At 45.4% G+C, this 21,510-nt stretch overlaps 1 protein-coding gene across 6 annotated transcripts in view; it reads left to right on the top strand.

The window, feature by feature from the left end:
* The first annotated feature begins 1,229 nt into the window (after positions 1-1,229).
* CLUB (TRAPP II complex TRAPPC10/CLUB) overlaps positions 1,230-21,510 on the top strand; it is a 100,167-nt gene continuing 79,886 nt past the window's right edge. For all 6 annotated transcript variants that reach the window (XM_086786761.1, XM_086786763.1, XM_086786765.1 and 3 more), the window contains exons 1-5: positions 1,230-1,787; positions 2,209-2,438; positions 16,086-16,267; positions 17,352-17,535; positions 17,617-17,707. In XM_086786761.1, coding sequence (XP_086642887.1) covers positions 1,724-1,787; positions 2,209-2,438; positions 16,086-16,267; positions 17,352-17,535; positions 17,617-17,707 — 751 coding nt within the window. In that variant the 5' untranslated portion in view covers positions 1,230-1,723. The remainder of the gene's footprint in view (positions 1,788-2,208; positions 2,439-16,085; positions 16,268-17,351; positions 17,536-17,616; positions 17,708-21,510) is intronic.

Raw genomic sequence — 21,510 nt, forward strand, 5'->3', positions numbered from 1 at the left:
TTTTTCAGCCACAAAGTTTATACTCTTATGTGATCAATACGATTGCTTGGTTTTGATACTCTTATGTGATCAATACGATTGCTTGGTTTTGATACTAATGGTACTCCAATTGTTGAGAGAAGTAAGAAGTTCACTAATTGACATATGTGTGTACAAACAATTCAAATGCTAGATTATCCCTCATCAACAAGTCCTGACTTGCAGCTCAGTGGTCTCTAAGATAACAGGATGGGTATATACCATGGAAATACACCATGGGAACCCTTCTCCCCACTCCCACTCGTAGCTCTCCACTTATGAACAAACCAAAAAGAAAACCAACGAATCTTAAGGGTGGTTTATACCATGCAAACCCTCCTCCCCACTCTCAGTTATCGCTCCTCCCCACTCTCACCTATAGCTCTCCACTCTCACTTGTAGCTCTCCACTCATGAATACACGAAAAAGAAAAACCAAGAATCTCCAGGAATAGAATTGAAGATTCTTTTCTTTAGTATGACGGGACAAAGAACTAGAAACTATATAAAACCTATGAATAATTAAACCAAGTGGTCAAGATAAGAACTAACCTTTGGTAGCTTAATAAAATTGGCAATGCATAAATAGGAGCAAGTATTTTAACTCCTCAAAGATTCTCCTCTTGAAAAATAGATAAACCTTAGAGAGCACGATGGACAAAGATGTGACTACTCAATCTACAAGCATCCATAGTAGCTAAGGACTAAACCTTTCAAAAATAATCAAGAACCTTAGATGGGAGTAGGTACTTTATAACCTTCAAGATTATTTTTTTAAGATCAGAACTTTAGAGGATCATTGCATGGACAAAAGGCATCTCCTTTCAATGTCCTAGTCCTTTCAATACACCACATATTTGGTAGGAGAGTCTAAGAAGGATCCTCGAGTAGTTGGCTTCTTCAAAGTTGGGTGTTGCTAGGATTTTTGTGATGAATTTGAAGTTAGGAGTAGTTCACAAGTTTTGACTTGGGAGAGGCAACATAACATCCATTGAGTAGCCCCACCATGTTTTGTTGCTCTATGCAACGACACAACACTCTCCATGTGTTGTGCACAAGGTTCATGTTGGAAACTTGTGGACCTAGCCCTAGTTAGAGTACAAAGGGACTGCTTGGACTTAAAGAAAGATCACTCTTAGTGGAGGAATTGTTGGAATGGTACCTTGAGTTGGCGTGATAATCATTTAACCTAAGGTGGAATCAAACCTTAATGAAGAAGGAAGGGTTTAATGGCATTGAACCTAGGCCCTTATAATGGGACCCGACCGTTCTACCACTAGACTACGCGCCCGTGGGCTAGTCGACGAGGTTCGTTGTGAGCCGATGGAGTAATCCAGCTTCCCACTAACAAGGAAGAAGGGTTTAAGCATAAAGGACATTAGGATATCTAAACTAAGGAGAAAACAACGATGCTATGTCATGCATCCAAAGCTCGTGAAAAGCTTAATAACACATAACTTCTCCATCCTCTACCCTTGCTGCCAAAAAACAGGTCTCTCTCACTCCCCTGTAGCTATCTTAGGTCTCTGATGAGAGATCTTCTGCTACAGACTTTGTAGCCCTTGCTTTCTTTCTGGTGCGATCAAAATTATCACCTGCTGGTGCTGCTGCAGCAGCAAGAGGACGAGGAAGAAGAAGCCTCGTGGCGATCGCAAAGCATGAAGATGTACCCTGGCTGATCCCACCCCTCTCCCCTTTTGGCCCCCATGGCTGCATTGCTGACGCACCTCCAATCTATGAAAAGCTCATCCGAACGCCTGGTCGTGGCCAGTAAGTCCTTGCATTCTCTCATCCATTTGATTTGATCAATCATCAATCCCAGGGCTATGACTAGCTCTGCGAATTCAAGGATTCTAAGCTATGAAGGATTCTGTTTTGGACCGTCCGATCTCTTCGTTTTCTTATGACTCTGCCGTAGGATGTTTTGGAGTACACTTGAGATCATAAGCTTGAGTAATTTCACGCTCTCTGCCGCTGCCTCTGCCTCTGCTGCGGCTGGACCCTTTTTTTGGCAGCATAGTAGTTATTTATTTACATAGTTTTCATGGATGCCATTTTGAGCAAGCAACACATAAATTACACTCTTCAAAGCTCAGGATGATAGTGGGTTTTGAGATGTCCGTGGTGGCTTTTTGAGAGCTCTTATTTCTGGCGCCATCTGAAATTGTTAATGTTTCATGTTGGTTTGCAGTTGAGGATGTCAATGATCTGTGGCCGATTGTGAAAGAAGGCTTTGAGGCCCGTGTCCCCTTCAGAAAAGCATGCCTTAATAGCAAGGCTCGCAATCCTATTATCTTGGACAAACTCCCAGTGGAGTACATCCTTACAACTGATTCGCGTCTGCGTAGCCGAATTCCACAAGAGCAAACTCCATTCTGGTTTCATGAACCGTATGCCATTGTGGTTCTCGTAACCTGTGAGGTACTTGCTGCTCTGACTTTGCACTCAAGTGTTTTTGCAATATAAGGTTACAGTTTTTCTAGATCTTTTTGCAATGGTAATAAAGTATGAGATAACAACAGATGCAATTAACCAACAAAAGATCTTGGTCTGCCTTGTTGGCATGTCCAACTCCCTTACTACTGGTTTGTCCTTAAAGAGGATGAAGTAGTCGTGCCAGCACAAGGCAGCCTCCCACACCATCGAAAAATGGGGAAAAAATGATGACTTCTAATAGTGCCCACTCTGTATAGGTGTTTTCTCATTTTTCCTCATTCCCCGTATGTTTTGAGGATGCTCTATGCTAAGATCATGATGCTCTATGCACTGCCAATCTACCAGGGATAAATCTGGTGCCTAGAAGGGAACCGCATACATAAGTGCCGGGGTGACTAGGGTGTCAAAAAGCCAACCTTTCATCCTCGGCTCTTGAAAATGCGCCCCTCTCCAATAAGGCTAGAGCTGCATATCCTCTAGTGAGTCTATCCCGTGCTGCTTGTCTCATAGAGAAGCATGGACTAGTGAAAGTAGATCCGAGATAGACATGAGTGCACCACCTCAACCTTGCTACCCATTTAAGCGATCTCTGAACAGCCTGCAACTGAGTAGGAGGTGTGGAATACCATAACTTTGGTTTTCCCAAGGTTGATTGAGAGCCCCTTTGTGTGCAAAAATCCTGTAAAGTATCATGTGCTTTTGTAGCCCCTCCTCAGAATCTCCAATGAGTACAATATCATTAGCATATAAAAGGATGGAAACAAGAATACCTCCTAGAAAAGCTCCTCCGCCTCCGGTTCTGTCAATGAAGTTTGAGATCTCATGTATGTAAAGTCCAAAGAGGGTCGGAGATAGTGGGCATCCTTGTTTCACTTTGATGGTGCCAGAGACCTCCTCAGATAGCCCTCCCGATCATCTCACCATGCCAATAAAGTGACTCATATAAGACAATGATAGCCTAGATCATGTTAGAGCGACCCCGAGATGCTGTTAAGAGTTGTAGGAGACACAATGGCACACAGATAGAAATCACACACACACACTATACTTTTTAAATATTAATAGTGATTAATGTGGGAATAAACAAGGGCTAGGTGGGTGTGTAAATTAGCACTGTATGTTGGCTTTGAATAAAGCGGTTCCAATTTGTGTGAACAATCGCTAGTATGTATAAGTCTTCTATGTGGGAACAGTCTCTTAGAAGGCATATGTGGTGGCAACATATGCTTTAGATGAAAGAAAGAGCAAACACAGGTTGTAGGCAAAAGCACAAACTGTAGAAGGCTGTGAACAGTTGATTATTGCTGAAAATGAGCACGAGGGAAGCCCGTAGGTCCTTACAAGCATAAGAGATTGTTGCAACAGCCAATGATAAACCTTGCAGATATGCAAGAATGAGGTTTATCCCAAGATGCTAACTTCAAAACAGGCGCTTCTGAGGCAGCTTTCTGGAGTGCACGGAATGCATCAAGCGCCTTGCCTGTGAGACTGAGACTTTTTGTCTACGAGCAAGTCGGTGAAAGGTGCTGCAAGGTTGGAAAACTGGTGAACATGGGTACTGAAGGCTTGACAAAGACCTACGAAAGAACGGATCTCTTGGGCGGTCTCAGGGGCTGGAAGAGCTGGAGATGCTGTGGCAATTGTGGCAGAAGGAGCTTTGGAGGCTTGCTCCGCTTGCCAATAGTGGCAATCCTTCTTACCATGTCCTATGGTATGACAGAAAAAGCATCTGTTTTCTGACTAGTATTTCCTTTGCTCCTCTGGAGGAAGATAGCCTCCAGTGATGCTCGCTTTAGCCTTTTCCTTAGGGGTTTTCTTAGGCTTGGATTCCTTATCCTTCTTACCTCTTGAACTAGAGCTATTATTGCCGTCCTTCTTAGCATCTTCAGAAGATGCATTACCTTTCCCTGGCTGTGTAGCAGATTGTTGCTGCTGGGGTTTGGTACTGGACTGTGAACGACTGCTTGGGCTTGCCTTTGTTCATCTTCATTTCTTCATTTTGAGCAAGATTCAAAGCTCGGTCATATGTACTGGGTTCAAAGTTGCGAACTGTGAACCGGATGTTGGGATCTAATCCACGAATGAATTGATCCATCTTGGCCTGCTCAGATAACCCTAACTGTTGTGCTAAAGTTATAACCTTTTCGAAAAACTGAAGCATTGGTGACCTGTTCTGTTTGAGTCCATAAAACTCATCTGCCAGGCTGGTCATATACTGGGGCGGGAGAAATCTGGTCTTTAGGTCATGCACAAATGTATCCCAGCTAAAAGCTGTGACACCCGTGGTCTGGTTTGTATGAAGACTAGACCAATGCTGCCACCAAGTGATTGCCTCACCCTTAAGGTGGGGAGCCGTTACGTGGACTCTGTCTTGAGGATCTGTAATCCTAGCTAATGGAAAATGAGCAATAAATTGATGAATGAACTGATTAACTGCAAAATGATCACAGTTACCATCATGCTTACTAAAATTTGGTTGACTTCGAATGAGTGTAGTCAATGTCGCGGGCTGCTGGCTGGTGGCACCTAAGGCTGGGGAAATTGAAGAGAGATCCTGATATCTAATATGCATGGCCTCCTTTTTCCTTTGGTGCTCGAGTAACATACGTTCTCGATCGAGCTCTCGTTGGTACTCCCGAGTGGCGAGTCCACCTTGACGCCGGTCTTCTTCGATCTTGCGTTGGGCTTCCTCGTAGTCCCGTCTATCTGCTTTTTCTTGTTGCTTTCTTACTTCAGCTTTTGCTTTTTCTTCTCTTCGTCGAACCTCGTCTTCTCTTCTTTGTTGTTCCATCTGAAAGAAGAGGGAGATGTAGTCGGGGGTTGCTGGAGTTGGAGAAGGTTGTGCTACTGATGCTTCCAAGAGTTGGAGACGCTCCATGAGCAGTTGGTTCTAAGCTCTAAGTAGAGCTATGGTGTCTGCGGTAGTCAGAAGAGCAAGGTCTCCTTTGGAGGAGACTTCTTCCGGCTGATGGGTACTCTCCTTTGTAGACATGATGCTGAAGTCGGTGGTCGTGCCGGAAATCAATTTGACCATCCAAGGATGCTCTCACGCTAGGATGCGGTGTGTGGACAAGCTGAATCTGATACCAATGTAACATGCAGCGGAAGTATTCGTAATTAAGGATCCTGTCACACAAATTCTCACACTGCCTTCTCGGTTGGCTACAGAGCTGGCCGACTGCATCATGTTCTGTATAAATGGATAAATAAGGTAAAAATGCCAATTAAATGCTATAAATTATGGGAAAAATATTGGAATAATATTGAGTAATATTCTAATGCTTCTGCCATGGTCTATGTGGTCTTATGTGCCTATGGGATGAATGATATGCAAAATGCAACCATGAGCTGATGCAAACCTTAAGGCTTCTACTAACTCTACATGCATGAATGCATCTCTTCAAGTGGGTTAAGGGACTTGGATTGACTGACTGACTGTCTAAGGCTGAGGAATGACCTACGTAGCTTGTGCCTAACTTATCCTGGACTGAGGATTACAATGGGGTCACGGCGTATGACAATTATCATCCTAAAGTGTACTAATAATGTACAATGTTGCACTGATGATGATGAGCCATCTTGTCACCATGCACTACAGTGCGCAGAGTGCATGTGAGAGGGGAACCAGACATAGTTGATGAAGCTGAAGTGATGGTTCCAAAACAGACTCTTTTGCACCGCTTCAAGCATGGCTCAATGTCATGTGCATGTGTGCCCATGGACAAGTTCCTCAGCTAGTCCAGCACGGGCAGCCAGAAAAAGACCAAAGTTTAGGAGGATGCTACAGTTTTGGGCCAGTGTTGGACTTGGAGCAGGGCATGGAAAAGATGGGAGGCTCCGTCGGCTGCACACATCAGGGTCGGCTGCAAGCGCTTCAGGATATATGGATGATGCCCAGTCGGCTGGCCGACCAGCTGTCGGCCAGCGTTTTATTTGTTCAAGAAGCCTATAAATAGGTGTAGGTGCTCATTGTGATAATCATTCATTCCCTCATGGAATGGGTCTAGATTCTAGGACTGTTTTGGTGATTTACACCTTTTTCATGAAGGCAGCCTATGGCTGTAGATTAGGGTACTTTTTTGTACCATATGAATATACTGAATTTCCAGCATCTCTCTCTCTCTCTCTCTCTCTCTCTCTCTCTCTCTCTCTCTCTCTACTCTCCCTTTTGTCTGCGTTTTTTCATCAGCTTGTTCTTAGTGGTGTTTAGGGCTGAAAGAACACTCCCAGAGCTTCCGCGTGTTACATTGGTATCAGAGCATCAAGCTCAGCAAAGCTAAACATTGATTCAGTCCCATATGATGGTGTAAAGGTCCAAGGTACAGGAAAGTACAAGGATACGAAGCCCAAGGCAAGGAACACAAAAACGGGAAGAGCTCCCCGGAGGTTTGTTGGTGGTGTTCCATAAAGCCAGAGGGGATGGCAATCCTGTGAGCCAGATAGGTTTTCGGGCAACAGTCCCAAGGGAGGATTATTCTCCAAGGGGTGATGTGAGAATGCCAGACTCATTTCTCAGGAATGAAGACCAAGATAGTGTTCAAAGTCAGGGTAGGAACGGATTGGGGACTGGAGGGAACAGATGCAGAGATCTTATTCAGAGTTAGAGTGGTTTTGGAGACCAGGTCGGGTTTTCAGAGAAAAGGGTTGCCAGGGATGGATGGATGACAGAGGGACTCTCGGATCAGAATGGGATGATGACACTCATCCAAGGAAAAAGTTGGAATCCCATCATCAAGTTTAGCAGAGGGGGATGTCATGTGCATGTGTGCCCATGGACAAGTTCCTCAGCTAGTCCAGCAGGGGCAGCTTGAAAAAGACCAAAGTTTAGGAGCATGCTACAGTTTTGGGCCAGTGTTGGACTTGGAGTAGGGCATGGAAAAGATGGGAGGCTCTGTTGGCTGTACCAGGGATGTTGTCGGCTGCACACATTAGGGTCGGCTGCAAGCGCTTCAAGATATATGGATGATGCCCAGTCGGCTGGCCGACCAGCAGCCGGCCAACGTTTTATTTGTTCAAGAAGCCTATAAATAGGTGTAGGTGCTCATTGTGATAGTCATTCATTCCCTCATGGAATGGGTCCAGATTCTAGGACTGTTTTGGTGATTTACACCTTTTTCATGAAGGCAGCCTATGGCTGTAGATTAGGGTACCTTTTTGTACCATATGAATATACTGAATTTCCAGCATCTCTCTCTTTCTGTCACGTGCATCCTGCACTTGGATGCCACGTAGACATTTCTGTACAGAAGGTGCAGGACCTGGGATGGTGAACTGGTCCCATGTGAGCCCAGTCCGGGACGAGTCAGCCAGGGATCCATCTCAGTCGTCCGAGGTCAGGTGTGCATTGTCGTGCACATGAGTCCAAGGTCAGGTGTGCACTGTCCTGCACATGAAGCAGTGCCAGTCCGCGCTGTGAGTCTCCCTCTGGAATGATGTCAGATGTTCTGTGTATCTGGTTTGCAACTGGATGCCAGGCCTCTGTAGGCATGTAGGTTTGCATGTAGAGATGGGGCCAGCCCATAGGGCTACCCCAGTGAGAAGATTTTGCACTTGCACTTGTAGTGTGGGCATGGGGGAGGTGTAGAACCACCCCCAAGGGGCTAGGAGGGCCCAGGCTGTGCCCACCAGCCATGGCATGGGCTGGAAGGGGCTGTCGGCCAGCTTTCAAGCTGCTGGACAGGCAGCCGACAGGTCTAATACCCTACCCAGCTAGTCGGCCAGGTGTAGGGAGCAGTCCCACACCCATGCGCTGATTGCCCAGCAGCCAGTAGTGTGAAAACACTTTATTGGAAAATACCCAGTCGTGGAGCTTTTATTAACTGGCCGACTGGATGCTATGTGGAGTATAAATACTCCAGCCCATAATCCATGAATCCATCTCATAATTCACCAAGTGCTCCAAGCAAACAAGGGCAAGGACAGCCAAGAACATTGCTAAAGCAAAGGGGTGAAGGACTGAAGGTCAAGGGCAGGTTTTCCAGCCAAGAAAAGGTCAAGTACTTTGTATTTGTTTTTCAGATTTACATCATTCTAATAAAGCAAATACACCATCCGTGGTGGGGGCCCTACAGAGGGTAATTGGGACCCAATACTGTGTCCTCTCCATCTCCCCCTTCTCTCTCTATTTTTCTGCACATCGTCTTTCAGTTTGTGCGTTAATTCCGTCGCGAAAAGAGTGCTGATTTCTGAGTTTTGAAGTACCGATCCTTCTCCGAAGCTTCCGCATATTACACTTTCTATCTCTCTCTACTCTCCCTTCTGTCTGCGTTTATGCATCAGCCTGTTCTCAGTGGTGTTTAGGGCTGAAAGAAGACTCCTAGAGCTTCCGCGTGTTACACTTGGACGCCACGTAGACATATTTGAACAAGAAGATGCAGGACTTGGAGTGGAAACTAGTCCCATGTGAGCCTAGTCCGGGATGGGTCAGCCAGGGTTCCACTCTATGCATACAAGGTCAGGTTTGCATTGTCTTGCACACGAAGCAGTGCTAGTCCGTACTATGAGTCTCCCTCTGGAATGATGTTAGATGATCCGTGTGTTGGGTTTGTGACCGGACACTAGGCGTCTGTAGAAGCATGTAGGATTGCGTGTAGATGGGGTCCTGCCCATAGGGCTACCCTAGAAGAGAGTATTATGCTCTTGATGTGGGCATTGGTTATGCTTAGGCTACCCAAGAGGGGCCAGGAAGGCCCCAAGCCTTGCCCACCAGCCCATTGAAGGGCTGGGCAGGTTGTCAGCCAGCGCAAGGGGCCTGACCAGGCAGCCGACGGGGCCCTATGGGCCAGCCCAGCCAAGCGGCTAGGCCTAGGTGCTGCCCAGCACCGTCGGCCAGGGCCAGGGGGCTGCCCAGAATTCTGCGCAAGGCTGCCCAGCAGCCAGAATGATGCGCAAGGTGGGCCAGACAATGGCCAGTGTGAAATGTTGGTTTTAAAAGGCATTTATTGCATTTAAAACAGGTCGTGGGAGAATCAGAACAGGCCGACCCCTCTTTGGGCCAGCTGACTAGCATATTCTAGGGGTATAAATACCCAAGGCAGAAAACAGTCCCTTTATCTCATAATTCACAAAGGGCAGGTGTTCTCCAAGGGCCAGGACAGCCAAGGGGAAGTGCTCCAGCCAAGGTGAAGAGTGCAGGTCAAGAACTAGTCTTTATTTTCAGATTTATGGCATTCTAATAAAGCAAATACACCATTCGTGTGGTAGGGGCCCTAAAGAGGTATTTGGGACCCAATACTGTGTCCTTTTCCATGATGATATATGCCATGGCCATTATTGTATCACTTTGGTCTCATAGGCCCATTGGGTCTTTAGTAGACGCTTAATATATCTTTCTTTCTCTTTTTTTTTCTGCACATCTTCTATGTTGTGCGTTATTTTCGTCATGAATGATTCCTTTCTCTCTTGGTGAAAAGCAAGGCGGGCACAGGAGGGTTGAACTGCAGGCACACAGGGCTGCGCTGGAACATACACAGGCGCAACAGAATATCTTGGACAGGCTTGCTTTTTGGGAGGGAAGGCGGTTGCAGGGCTGTATGCTGCGTAGGTGCAAATTGGGCTGCAGGAGGGGACTGAACCGGCGTTGCAGGACTGCAGGTGGCGTTGGAAACAAGGTGTAGTGAAACCGATCCCGTCAAGTGGGAAGACTCCGTTGGACACCCACACGCGTAATAGCACAACTTTAAAACCACAATTTGAAATGGACAACTTAATTCAACTTGAAATTGAAATGAAATGAAATGGAAAGATGGACACCAGCACTGGGGCCGGAACGGGCCGACCCCCCCCCTCAATATATGATATATTTATTGGGAGTATTTAACAAATACAATGCTCCATGGGTTCCAAGAACCAGATGATGTCCATGTACATATGAATACAGTACCAAACAAATAGATTCGAAGTCGACGTTCGAAGTAGATGCTCGAAGCAGAACGACCACTAGCGTGGTCCAGTCTCTACGGTCTGTGCTTTCACTGGACTCCGCGGAGAGCGCCTCACTGGTGTTCCGAGACCACGCACAAACAGGCGCTCTCGTACTAACGCCTGGCTCTCCTGATCTCAGCACCTTTGGACCGAGGTTCTCCAATAGAGCTTGGACTACCCGGCACCGAACGGGTGTTACCGTGGGGGATGAATCCCTTATCAGATTTAACACAAAGTACTTTATTTAAATCTGAAAATTCACTTACTTGTGGATGGCAGAAGGAAGTCCAATACCCATGTGTGCAGTTACTTGAGAAAAACACCGGGGCACAGCAGTCTGTATGGGATGAGGAAGGCAGCTTTCTGTGAGAGGCGTAACCACTTGGCTGCAGGAGCAAGGTCGCCTATACAGGTGAGGGTGCACGCTGTTGGAGAATCAGTACAACCTGCTGGTGATGGTTACGCAGCTGGCTGCTGAAGTATGCTGCGCAGCAACCAATAGTGCAGAAAGTTCAGCCACGTCTATAGGCCTCAGCCGCCTGGTTGTGTGCAGCCGTAAGTTGTTAAAGGTGAAGTGGGCGCAGCCTGAGAGAAACAGCCGCTTGGATGCTGTGTGTTTTGGCCGCCTGCAGCAAGTAAACAGTCACCTTGTAAGAGAATTGGTGCAGCCGCCAAAACCAGTACAACCACCTGCAGGAGAGCAGGTGGTGTAAGCGCCTGTAGCAAACAGGCGCAGCCTGTTGGACCAGCGTGAAACAGCCGTTTTCAAGGCTGAAGAAACAGCCGCCTGTGGTGTAGCTGTAGTCGCCTGGATGCAACCGGAAGAGGAAAAGCAGCCTTTGAATTTGCTCAGCCGTCAGCAAGAGATGAAGCGCAACACAACCAAGGGTGATGGAGGCGCACCAATCGCCTCCCCAAGGGCGATGGTAGAGCTTTTTTTTATTAAGGTTGAAGGAAGAGTAAACAAATAGTGCTGGCTGGCTCCCCACGCTTGCATGTGGGCGGCCAGCTCTTTGGGGGTGTGGGTAGGTGACCATGCACCCACCCCTCCCACACACACAACTAAAGTGTGGCTCCCCACCTTGGCCCCTTAGTGGGTGCCCACTTTTAAGTGAGTGTGAATTTAAAACCTTATAAACCAAAGGGTTAGAATATGAAATATTAAAACAACATGTGCAATATACTTACCACCTGTTCACATGCACCAAAACTCGTCAGAAGACAGAGCAGACTTCACGACTCATTGGCAGGCGTCCCCGCTCAGTAAGTGACACGTCAAGTAGGCAAACACAAAAATACAAGTCATGCGAAAACAGTTTCAAACATGCAGAACATGAGTGCATGTGCAAATAGTATCATGGACATATCTCCCGTTCATGGAACAAGTACAAAATATTTGTCGGCACAAAAATGGCACGACGTAAAACATAAAAACCTGGTCTTCCTATGGAGTGACAGTCCCATAGGTAAGACACGGCACGAATACTGGTTCTTCCATGGCGTGACAATCCCATGGATCGAACACAGTCCAGGTTATACACAGGTGGCACTAGTCTGGCTCCCCTCCATACGACACCATCCTGCTAACACACGGGTGGCACCAGTCTGGCTCCCGTCCATGTCAGCAAAATACTGGCCTCTTCACATGAGACACTGGCCTGGCCTCAAGTGAACGAGACACAAAAACTGGAGAAGGACCAAATCGTCGGCCAATTGGTGACATGCAGCCTCCTCTCTTTCACATCTTCTCTCTCGCCCTCTCTCTCTTGAAAAGAGGTGGACTCTAGGAAGTGCAAGACTATTCTCTCTCTGCCATGGAAGGTGGCACAGGAGAAGACAGGCTGAAAACTCATCTCTCTTCCTATCTCACGACTGGGAGTATGATCCTTGGAGTTTTGCTTCCCCAAACACACGTACGCGTTCGCGGTGACATCAGTGTTTCGACTGGTAGCGTTTTCTCTCCTCTTCTTGCTGGCTCATCGTTGTCTCGGAGGTTCTCCTCTGGCCCTTTGTGAGAGGAAGGGTTTGGCGGCTTGGAGGGCAAGAACATGGAAAGCTTCGGGGCTGTTTTGGACGAACTTGTGGACTGTGTTTACAGCTGTATGCATGGACACTTGGCTGCGTGTACAGCAGGGATGTATCTTAAGAAGAGACGGGAGACAGGCCTATGGTTTATGGGATACATGTCTTTGGCTTCATGTGGAAACATGTCTTTGGATTCATGTGAACAGGTTGTAGGTTTCTCAAGGAGACTAGTTACATGCAAGCCGTGGCTATAGGGAAGGACATGTGGTTTGGTGCAACCCTATTGCTGTTTGGGAAAGGGTTTGAGGGATCCATGGTAGAGTTGGAGAAGACCTTTGGAAAGCAGGGAGGTGTTGTACAGGTGTGCCTTCTCTATGATATGCTGTGCTAACGGGAGATCTCTTTTGGAAACAGATCAGAGTCTTTGCTGTGAGGCAGGAGCACTGGAAGTATCGGGATGTGTGCTGCTCATAGGGTGAGAGACTTTGGGTAGTTGTGGCAGTCCTGATCGAGGAGGAAAGCTTCTGCATGCAAGACTCATGTGAGAGAGTCTTTTGATGTGAACAATGGCTGGATTTGTTTGTGGATGCCGAGTAGACAAGGAGCCATGATGCAGGATCTTTGCAGGCATAAGGGGTTCTACTTTGACGGCTGAGTTTCCAGCCTTATTGTAAAGAAATAATCATGGCTCCTTGAACTATAACTGCAACTATGGAAAAATCTGTCTGCACTTATGGTTAACAGAGATGGTTTTTGCCTTTGGAACTAAGGTATGTCTGAGGAAGATTGGGACATTGATCTTTGTCATATGGTTCTGGCTGTTCTTGACCACAGGATTGGTCAATTGGATTTTGAGATGATGCTATTTGTGGAGTTGGTCTCCTTTGGAATGGCATGGTTTGGTTGAGCTCAAAGTCTGCAGCAACCTGAGCTAACACTTCGAGACTCTATGAAGGGCATAAGTCTTGCGAGCAGTGCTAGAGTTGGTTTGGTTCATGGATATATAGATCGGACTCTATTTCTGCATGTATGCATACACTTTTTGAGGTATTATTGTATTGTGGTGCCATTGGATCCTGGTACCATTGAGAATACATTGGGTAATACTCTGGATTGTGTCGTGTGATGCATGTATATTGGTATGATACATCAAGTACTTTATTATATTCATGGATGCACCACTAGGTGTGACTCCTGCGGGATGGCCATGAGACATATGTGGGAAGTACTTAGTAGATGTATTGTTTGGATGCATGGAGTGCTTTCATATGCTCACGTTTTTCTTTTAGTCGTGGGTCCTGCGGGATGCCCATGGGCGTAAGGCTTGTGAGTAGCCCTAAGACTGTTACTTTAGAGTAGGTAGAGCATCTTGAGGAGCATATTGTTTGCGAATGCATATGTGTGTCATATGTAGAATGATACATGGTTTTGTTTTTGGCTAACATAGGTTACGTGTTTCCACTTGGTTTTAGACTTTTGCTCCAGGTTCTGAAGGAACAAGCAAGAGTTGTTCGTCACTTTGACGTGACGGTGTGACCTTATTGTGGAGGATGATTTTTCTTTCATCACCCAGATGCACTTGAGGGCCATTGCTTTTGTCATATGGGGAGTCTTTGCTCATAAGATGCCTTACTGTGCCATTGAGTGCAATTGAGGACACTTGCTATTTTTCAAGAGGGGGTATGTTACGACCTTGTGTTTTTCTCTGGATAGTATGCAGGTGGGCACGGGGACATGGTGGACAGTGTGAATGGCATCAGTTTGGAGTTGAAAAGGAAAACCCATGTGTGGACAACCCCAAGTGTGAAGGGGACAAAGAGAATTAAAGTTTAAAGGTTTTATAACCTTTGGGACAAAGAAATTTTAATTTATAAGGTTTTATAACCTTTAATGGTTCAAAAAGAAAATTTGAGAGACTTCAACTCTTTTGGAGGGTGGACATGCCTCTCTCTATTGTTTTTGCTTTTTAGGAGAAAAGCGGGCTGTTTTTTCTAGACGCCTTCGTATTGTTGAAAAGGAGGAGGGTGGAAGAGCCGACGTGGGGGCACTTCTTCTTGGATGGCTGGTCGCCAGGGAGCATAGGCGACACACAGAGCTACAGTGCAGGGCGTATCCTTTCTCTCTTGGTGAAAAGCAAGGCGCGCACAGGAGGGCTGATCTGCAGGCACACAGGGCTGCGCTGGAACATACGCAGGCGCAACAGAATATCTTGGACAGGCTTGCTTTTTGGGAGGGAAGGCGGTTGCAGGGCTGTATGCTGCGTAGGTGCAAATTGGGCTGCAGGAGAGGACTGAACCGGCGTTGGAGGACTGCAGGTGGTGTTGGAAACAGGGTGCAGCCTTCTCTCTTTCACATCTTCTCTCGCCCTCTCTCTCTTGAAAAGAGGCGGACTCTAGGAAGCGCAAGACTATTCTCTCTCTGCCATGGAAGGTGGCACAGGAGAAGACAGGCTGAAAACTCATCTCTCTTCCTATCTCACGACTAGGAGTCTGATCCTTAGAGTTTTGCTTCCCCGAACACACGTACGCGTTCGCTGCAACATCAATGTTCGACTGGCAGCGTTTTCTCTCCTCTGTCTCGGAGGTTCTCCTCTGGCCCTTTGTGAGAGGAAGGGTTTGGCGGCTTGGAGGGCAGGAACAGGGAAAGCTTCGGGGCTGTTTTGGACGAACTTGTGGACTGTGTTTACAGCTGTATGCATGGACACTTGGCTGCGTGTACAGCAGGGATGTATCTTAAGAAGAGACAGGAAACAGGCCTATGGTTTATGGGATACATGTCTTTGGCTTCATGTGGAAACATGTCTTTGGATTCATGTGAACAGGTTGTAGGTTTCTCAAGGAGATTAGTTACATGCAAGCTATGGCTATAGGGAAGGACATGTGGTTTGGTACAGCCTTACTGCTGTTTGGGAAAGGGTTTGAGGGATCCATGGTAGAGTTGGAGAAGACCTTTGGAAAGTAGGGAGGTGTTGTACAGGTGTGCCTTCTCTATGATATGCTGTGCTAACGAGAGTTCTCTTTTGGAAACAAATTAGAGTCTATGCTGTGAGATAGGAGCACTGGAAGTATCGGGATGTGTGCTGCTCATAGGGTGAGACTATGGGTAGTGGTGGCAGCCCTGATCGAGGAGGAAAGCTTCTGTATACAGGACTCATGTGAGAGAGTCTTTCGATGTGAACAATGGCTGGACTTGTTTGTGGATGCCGAGTGGACAAGAAGCCATGATGCAGGATCTTTGGAGGCTTCAAGGGTTCTACTCTGACGACTGAGTTTCCAGCCTTATTGTAATCAAAGCTCTCTTATAATCAATTAAAGAAATATCGCAAGGGGCGCCACTGCGTTTTGGGGCCAATCGGTGTCCGTGTACTATTTGCAGGAGCACTCTAGCTCCCCCTGTTTGTTTTCCTTTTCCAGGTCCTCAAAGGTGTTGAAGTGTTTTGTGTGGGAGTGTTTGTTTCTCATTGCCCGTCAAGTATTTGAAGGCCGGTTTCATAGGATGTCTTTGAAGACCTAAATTATAGGGGGATTTTTTGTGGGTTTTTGACCTTTTATCAGTTTTTCAAAATGTCTTCGAAGACTTCAATTACAAGGGATTTTTTGTGGGTTTTTGGAAAGTATCTGTGATTTATGGGAACGTTGAGAACAAGCCATTAACATTTAAATGCTTGGGATTTTTTGGGATCAGGACCTTGATGAGTACAAGACAATTTTGAAGCCACGTTTGAAGTTGATAACTCAAAATGAGGAGCGAGAATGGTTTATTGTCTTTGTTTCCAAGGCACAACTAGCAAATGATCAAGCAGGGAAGCTAACTAAAAGGATCTATAACAAACTTGAGGTGGATTTCAGCAACAAAAAACGTGAGAGGTAAACGACTCTGTTTAAGTTTCTTGTTTTGTATCTTACGTGGCAATGCTATGCATACATGAAGTTGATAAAGTGATACCCATTTTGTGAATATTGGAGTTATTATATTTGTGACTTCATGCATCTTGTGTCCATTATCCTATGGTGCAACAAACTAGGATAGTCCCGTACAAATGTTGTGTTTTGCCACTTGATGATCTCTACCACTTCCGCAGAATTTCCCTTTTGGCAGTTTCTTAAAGAGAAAGTTGATTCTTGATTTGGTATCAACACATAATCACACTCACACACACACACACACGCACCCATGCACATCCATCCCTTTGTGTATGTATGTATGTATGTGTATATGCACACATGCATGCTCACATGCATGCATGCACAGACACACTCAATCTATGTATGTATGTATGCATCACGAAACGGCTATTTCCTAGCCAAAAATGCAAAAACTGCAATTTCTCTGGAGTTGCTGTTACCATTTCTGTTTCCCATTCATGTATGTATCATGAAACGGCTATTTCCTAGCCAAAAATGCAAAAACTGCAATTTCTCTGGAGTTTCTGTTACCATTTCTGTTTCCCATTCATAGTGTCCTCTCAAGATTTCCCTTGCAATTTTTTTCCTTACTAAATTTTGGGATTTACTAGATTTCCTTGCCATCTCCTCCAAATTATGATCCACTTCACGGTTTTTCTCTATTTCTATTTGATTTTATAATTTTATCTTTCATGTATATTATGTAATGTCAAAGACTTGCCATTTCTTGGCCATTTATGTTTCCTAGTTTAAGGCAGTGTTTGTTGCATAGGCAGTAGTCGTTTCATGCAACTATGATGTATGTATGCATATATGGATGGATGGATGGATCTATGTATCTGTGCAAACATGAATGTGCACATGTACATATGCATGTGGCTCATCTTGGATGCTCTATCTGCCGGATTTTGAAAGTGAAAGGTATCTATTTGATATACATGCATCATCACTTTTACTTGGGTGTGCATTTACTGAAATTTTCCCCAGAAGCTGATTTCTTTCTCCCTAAAAGAAAGAAAGACTGATTAATCTTTTTCTTTATTAGGTGTTGTAAATTGGACATGCATGTAGCAGATGCAGCTTTCTGGGAAGATGTTGAAAGCAAAATAGTAGAGTGTATTCGGGTCACATTAGATAGGCGTGCCCAATTCTACGAGGAGGAAGTCCGTAATCTGTCTGAAAATCGCTATTCTCAAGCTTGGAGTTTTTGCAACTTTTTTATTCTTAAGGTAATACATAACAAAATTATTCAAAATAAATTTTTAATAGTAATTTGTGATCTTGATTATTGACTGGCATTAAAATTGCAGGAAAGTTTAGCATTTATGTTTCAGATGGCACAGCTACAAGAAGATGCTTTACGAGAATATGATGAACTAGAGCAATGCTACATGGAGTCAGGTTTGCACCACGTATTACCTGTAAACAATCTAGATTAGACATTGATCTAACTTGTCGAGAGAATTTCAAGACTTATGGTTTTTTGCATAGCTATGTAAAACCCATTTGCAAGTCAAGATTGTAGTGAAGCTCCCAAGATTGCACAGGCACAAGCAAGGGCATGGGTGGTCCTGCGCCGTCCTGCACCCTTGCACATGCAGCTGGCTTGTGCATACTGCATGCCATGTGCACTTTTTGTATGCTATCGTTTATTCCCAACAGGTCCCATAGACCACATTTTGGTTTGAGAGGATGGTAACACAATCATCGCATCTGATATCTCATTTATTCCATTTTCTTCCTTTGTTACAACCTAGTTTATCTTGCCTTCGGCAGCCTAGGTTCGGTCCTACAGACGTTAGTATCTACTGTCTAGAGCAGGTTTTCAAAGTTTCGGTTATGGAATGATAAAGCCAAGTCCCTTTCGTCTCATGGTTAGGACATCGTCCTCCGGCCCTCGGCGCCTCGACTGGACCATGACCCAGACTTCATTAGGATCTGTTACGTTTGATATGCCGATGACGACTTGGAGTTGCTTGTTCTGCTGAATGTCTGATCATTTTGTAAGGGGTTTCTTCAACGTGATTGAATTGGTCTCCTTAATATGCAGGATCACCACAAGAAGAGAGACCGTACACATCTCTGGCTCTAGGTGCAGCAAGAAGGGGAGGGGGGGGAGGTGCCTGATTGAGTCACCTGAGGATCACCAGGAGGTAGCCTCCTCTCTGCACTTCCCAAAGTTCGTCTACTTCTCAAAGCCTCCACTTCTCCACATTTGATTGTGGCGACTAGGACACGAACTGGCCCACCTTGACCCATTCTACCTCGATGAGTGGGCTTGCGAATCACGATAGAGATGACTGTGGGTATCCTTGTGGGCACCATTATCATATGCATTGTGCCAACATGATCCTCATTAACGTTAAGCAAGAGAGATCAACCCTAAATCTATTGTACTAGCAAATACACAAAATACAAGAGATGTAACCCTAATCTACTGTATATTCTTGAATATGTACAATGGTTTTCGGATCTAGACTTAGATCCGGTTCATGCATGATGCTAACCTACTGTGCATACAAAAGATGTCTTGTTGATTTCATAGCTTGCTTGTGCTCTTGACACAGCAGCTCCAGATCCGGTGCATACTTGAGCGGTATTAGCCCCCCCCCCCCTCCCCCAGCGATGGATGTCTCACCTCATAGATGTAGATGTGGATGGCATGGACACATCAGCTACATGATGTACACATGCCCTGAGGGCCAAAGCCTTGGGGCTTTAGCTAGGCAGCATTATTTTATCTTTTTCGTTTGTTTTTACTAGTCTTTTTGTAACACATAATCTTTGTAACCCCTTATGTCTCATAGACCTTATGGTCTTTTGAAGACGTATAGTATAACTTTCTTTCTTTCTTTCTCGAGATGCTTGCGTTCATGCTTAGAGCTGCATTAGGTTGCCTCTATACGGGGGTTCTTGCCAACACATGAGAGAGGCTTGAGTGAGGGCGGGGAGCTCCTACATATAGGGTTCATAGTTGGCTGATTGCTTGTCATTTTTAGGTCGGCCAGCACTTTACAGGTCCAAAAACATCTTTGTAACTATCATGCCCATCCCAATTACTGGTCCATGTGTAGGGCACCTCTGGTGTAAGGTTCCCCCCCTCTTGAATAGGGGAAACCATAAGATAGTATACTAAGTCTAACTAGAGAAAAAATTCCTACTCGTCTACATCTTGACCATGTAAAGATACAAGGATACGATTTGTAGGTAAGACCTAGTTCTATCCCACAGGGGGAGCATGGTTTTCTAAATGACTTTAAAAATCAGATCATTCATAGAGTGACTGACCTTAATTCGGGCAACTTCTATTCTGATTCCTAGAAACAACGCTTTTTTGCTCATCTATGGAAGACACAACCGCTGGCCTAGTCCTCTAGAGTAGAGTGGCTCAAGAACCTACATACCTAACGTAGAACTTCCAATCAATATGTTGGAAAGCAATCTGACTAATCGGGTCCACCCGTCCATAGGATAGTGCCGTTAGGGCGTTCCATCCTTCCACTTTCCACCCAACTCACGTATCAATTCTGTTTTCTAATTAGTCCTACTATGCTATGTGACATATATAGACAAGTTCTTTAATTAATATCCTTACACATTGTTCGTTTAAACAGCCTTTAACAATGATACAACAATGCTTACAAACAAAGGATTTAATAAAAGAAATAGATACAATGTTCAAAATTATCCATAGCCAAATCCAGGCTCTCTTATTCCTTTACTTTATTATGCCGATGATCTGGAATTCGGCCTTCCAGTCTCTATAGACTGGGCAATCCCTACCGGACCATACACCTTATTGTTGGCAGTTGGCGAGGACTCAAGCCGGCCTAGACAACATACTTTCGAATGCATGAAAGAGGGGAAATGCTTCTTATGTGGCCGAAAGGATCACATGAAATCTCAATGCCCTCAGAATGTCAAAAAGAATAATGTGCAGGATGCAAAACCAAGTGTGAATGTCATACCCGATTTACGAGGTAATACTGCACATGAACCTAAGAGCATAATTTTATGCAAGGCTTGGGGCAAGTTGAAGGATCAAACAACCTTGTTCCTTTTTGATAATGCCTCTACAGATAACATTATATTTATTCAGATGGCTACTGCACTTGGGTTAAAGCCCGAAGAGTTGGGCATGGATTTTCATGCAGATGCCGCCTTTGAGGGCAAAGAAGTTAAAGTCACTCCCATCATAGGGAAGCTTTGTATTCAGATTCAGGGTTATTTGGATCATAAAGACTTCCAGGTAGCACCGCTTATGGGATGTGATGTGATACCTGGGATGCCTTGGCATTATTGTTTGGATCCCAAGATTTTGCATAAGGAGAAGAAAGTAAAATTTATTCATAGGGGTAGGGAAATTTGTATAGATGCGGGTACCATTGGGAGTACCATACTAGTTGCAAGCCATATTTCTATTTCCAAGGCAATAAAGAAATCAGCTTGTTCTTACTTGGTCTTTGTATGTGATAATGTTGAACATGATTCTGTGACTTCCATAGATCAAGATAAGATCAATTTCTTAAGTGATTATGCTGACTGCTTTGTTGACACCCTGTTGGGGTAAAGGCGTTATGTCCACCCTTATAGTGTGTACAAGCCCATAAGTTATAGTACATAGTACACTTAGTACATTAATGTACTAAGTGCACTATGTGTACTAGTGCAATATACATGTGTGATAGGGGAGTCACACACTCATATCATCATGAGTTGACTTATCCCCACAACTCTCTCTCTCTCTCTCTCTCGCTTGTTTCTCTGTGTATGTCTCCCACATGTACTCTAACCCTAATTCTAACTCCCATTCAACTGGTATCAGAGCTAGCAGCAAGTGCCACTTATTTCATCTCTGTAGCCTTCGCTTCACACACCTCCAGTGCAGGGCAGCAAAATTGACGGCTCTATATGCTGTATTTGTAGGCTCCCATTACAAGCGAAGGCTACGCAGGCATGTAATCATGAAGGTAAGCTCGAGCAGCGAAGCTTGTAGCGCTATAGTGGGGAAAGGCGTGTCAGCGCTAATCAGCAGGCGCACTTCAGCGCACCAACAACAGGCGCACCTCAGTCGACATCATAAGATGGCTGGTAGCGCGAAGGCGAGCCAGGCGGACACGTAAGCCAAGGCGCCGTCGGTCGACAGCATAGGATGGCTGGTAGCGCGAAGGCGAGCCAGGCGGACACGTAAGCCAAGGCGTTTG

This window comes from Cibotium barometz, chromosome 50 (assembly GCF_041138505.1).
Source record: "Cibotium barometz isolate CiBa-2024 chromosome 50, ASM4113850v1, whole genome shotgun sequence".
NCBI classification, from domain to species: domain Eukaryota; kingdom Viridiplantae; phylum Streptophyta; class Polypodiopsida; order Cyatheales; family Cibotiaceae; genus Cibotium; species Cibotium barometz.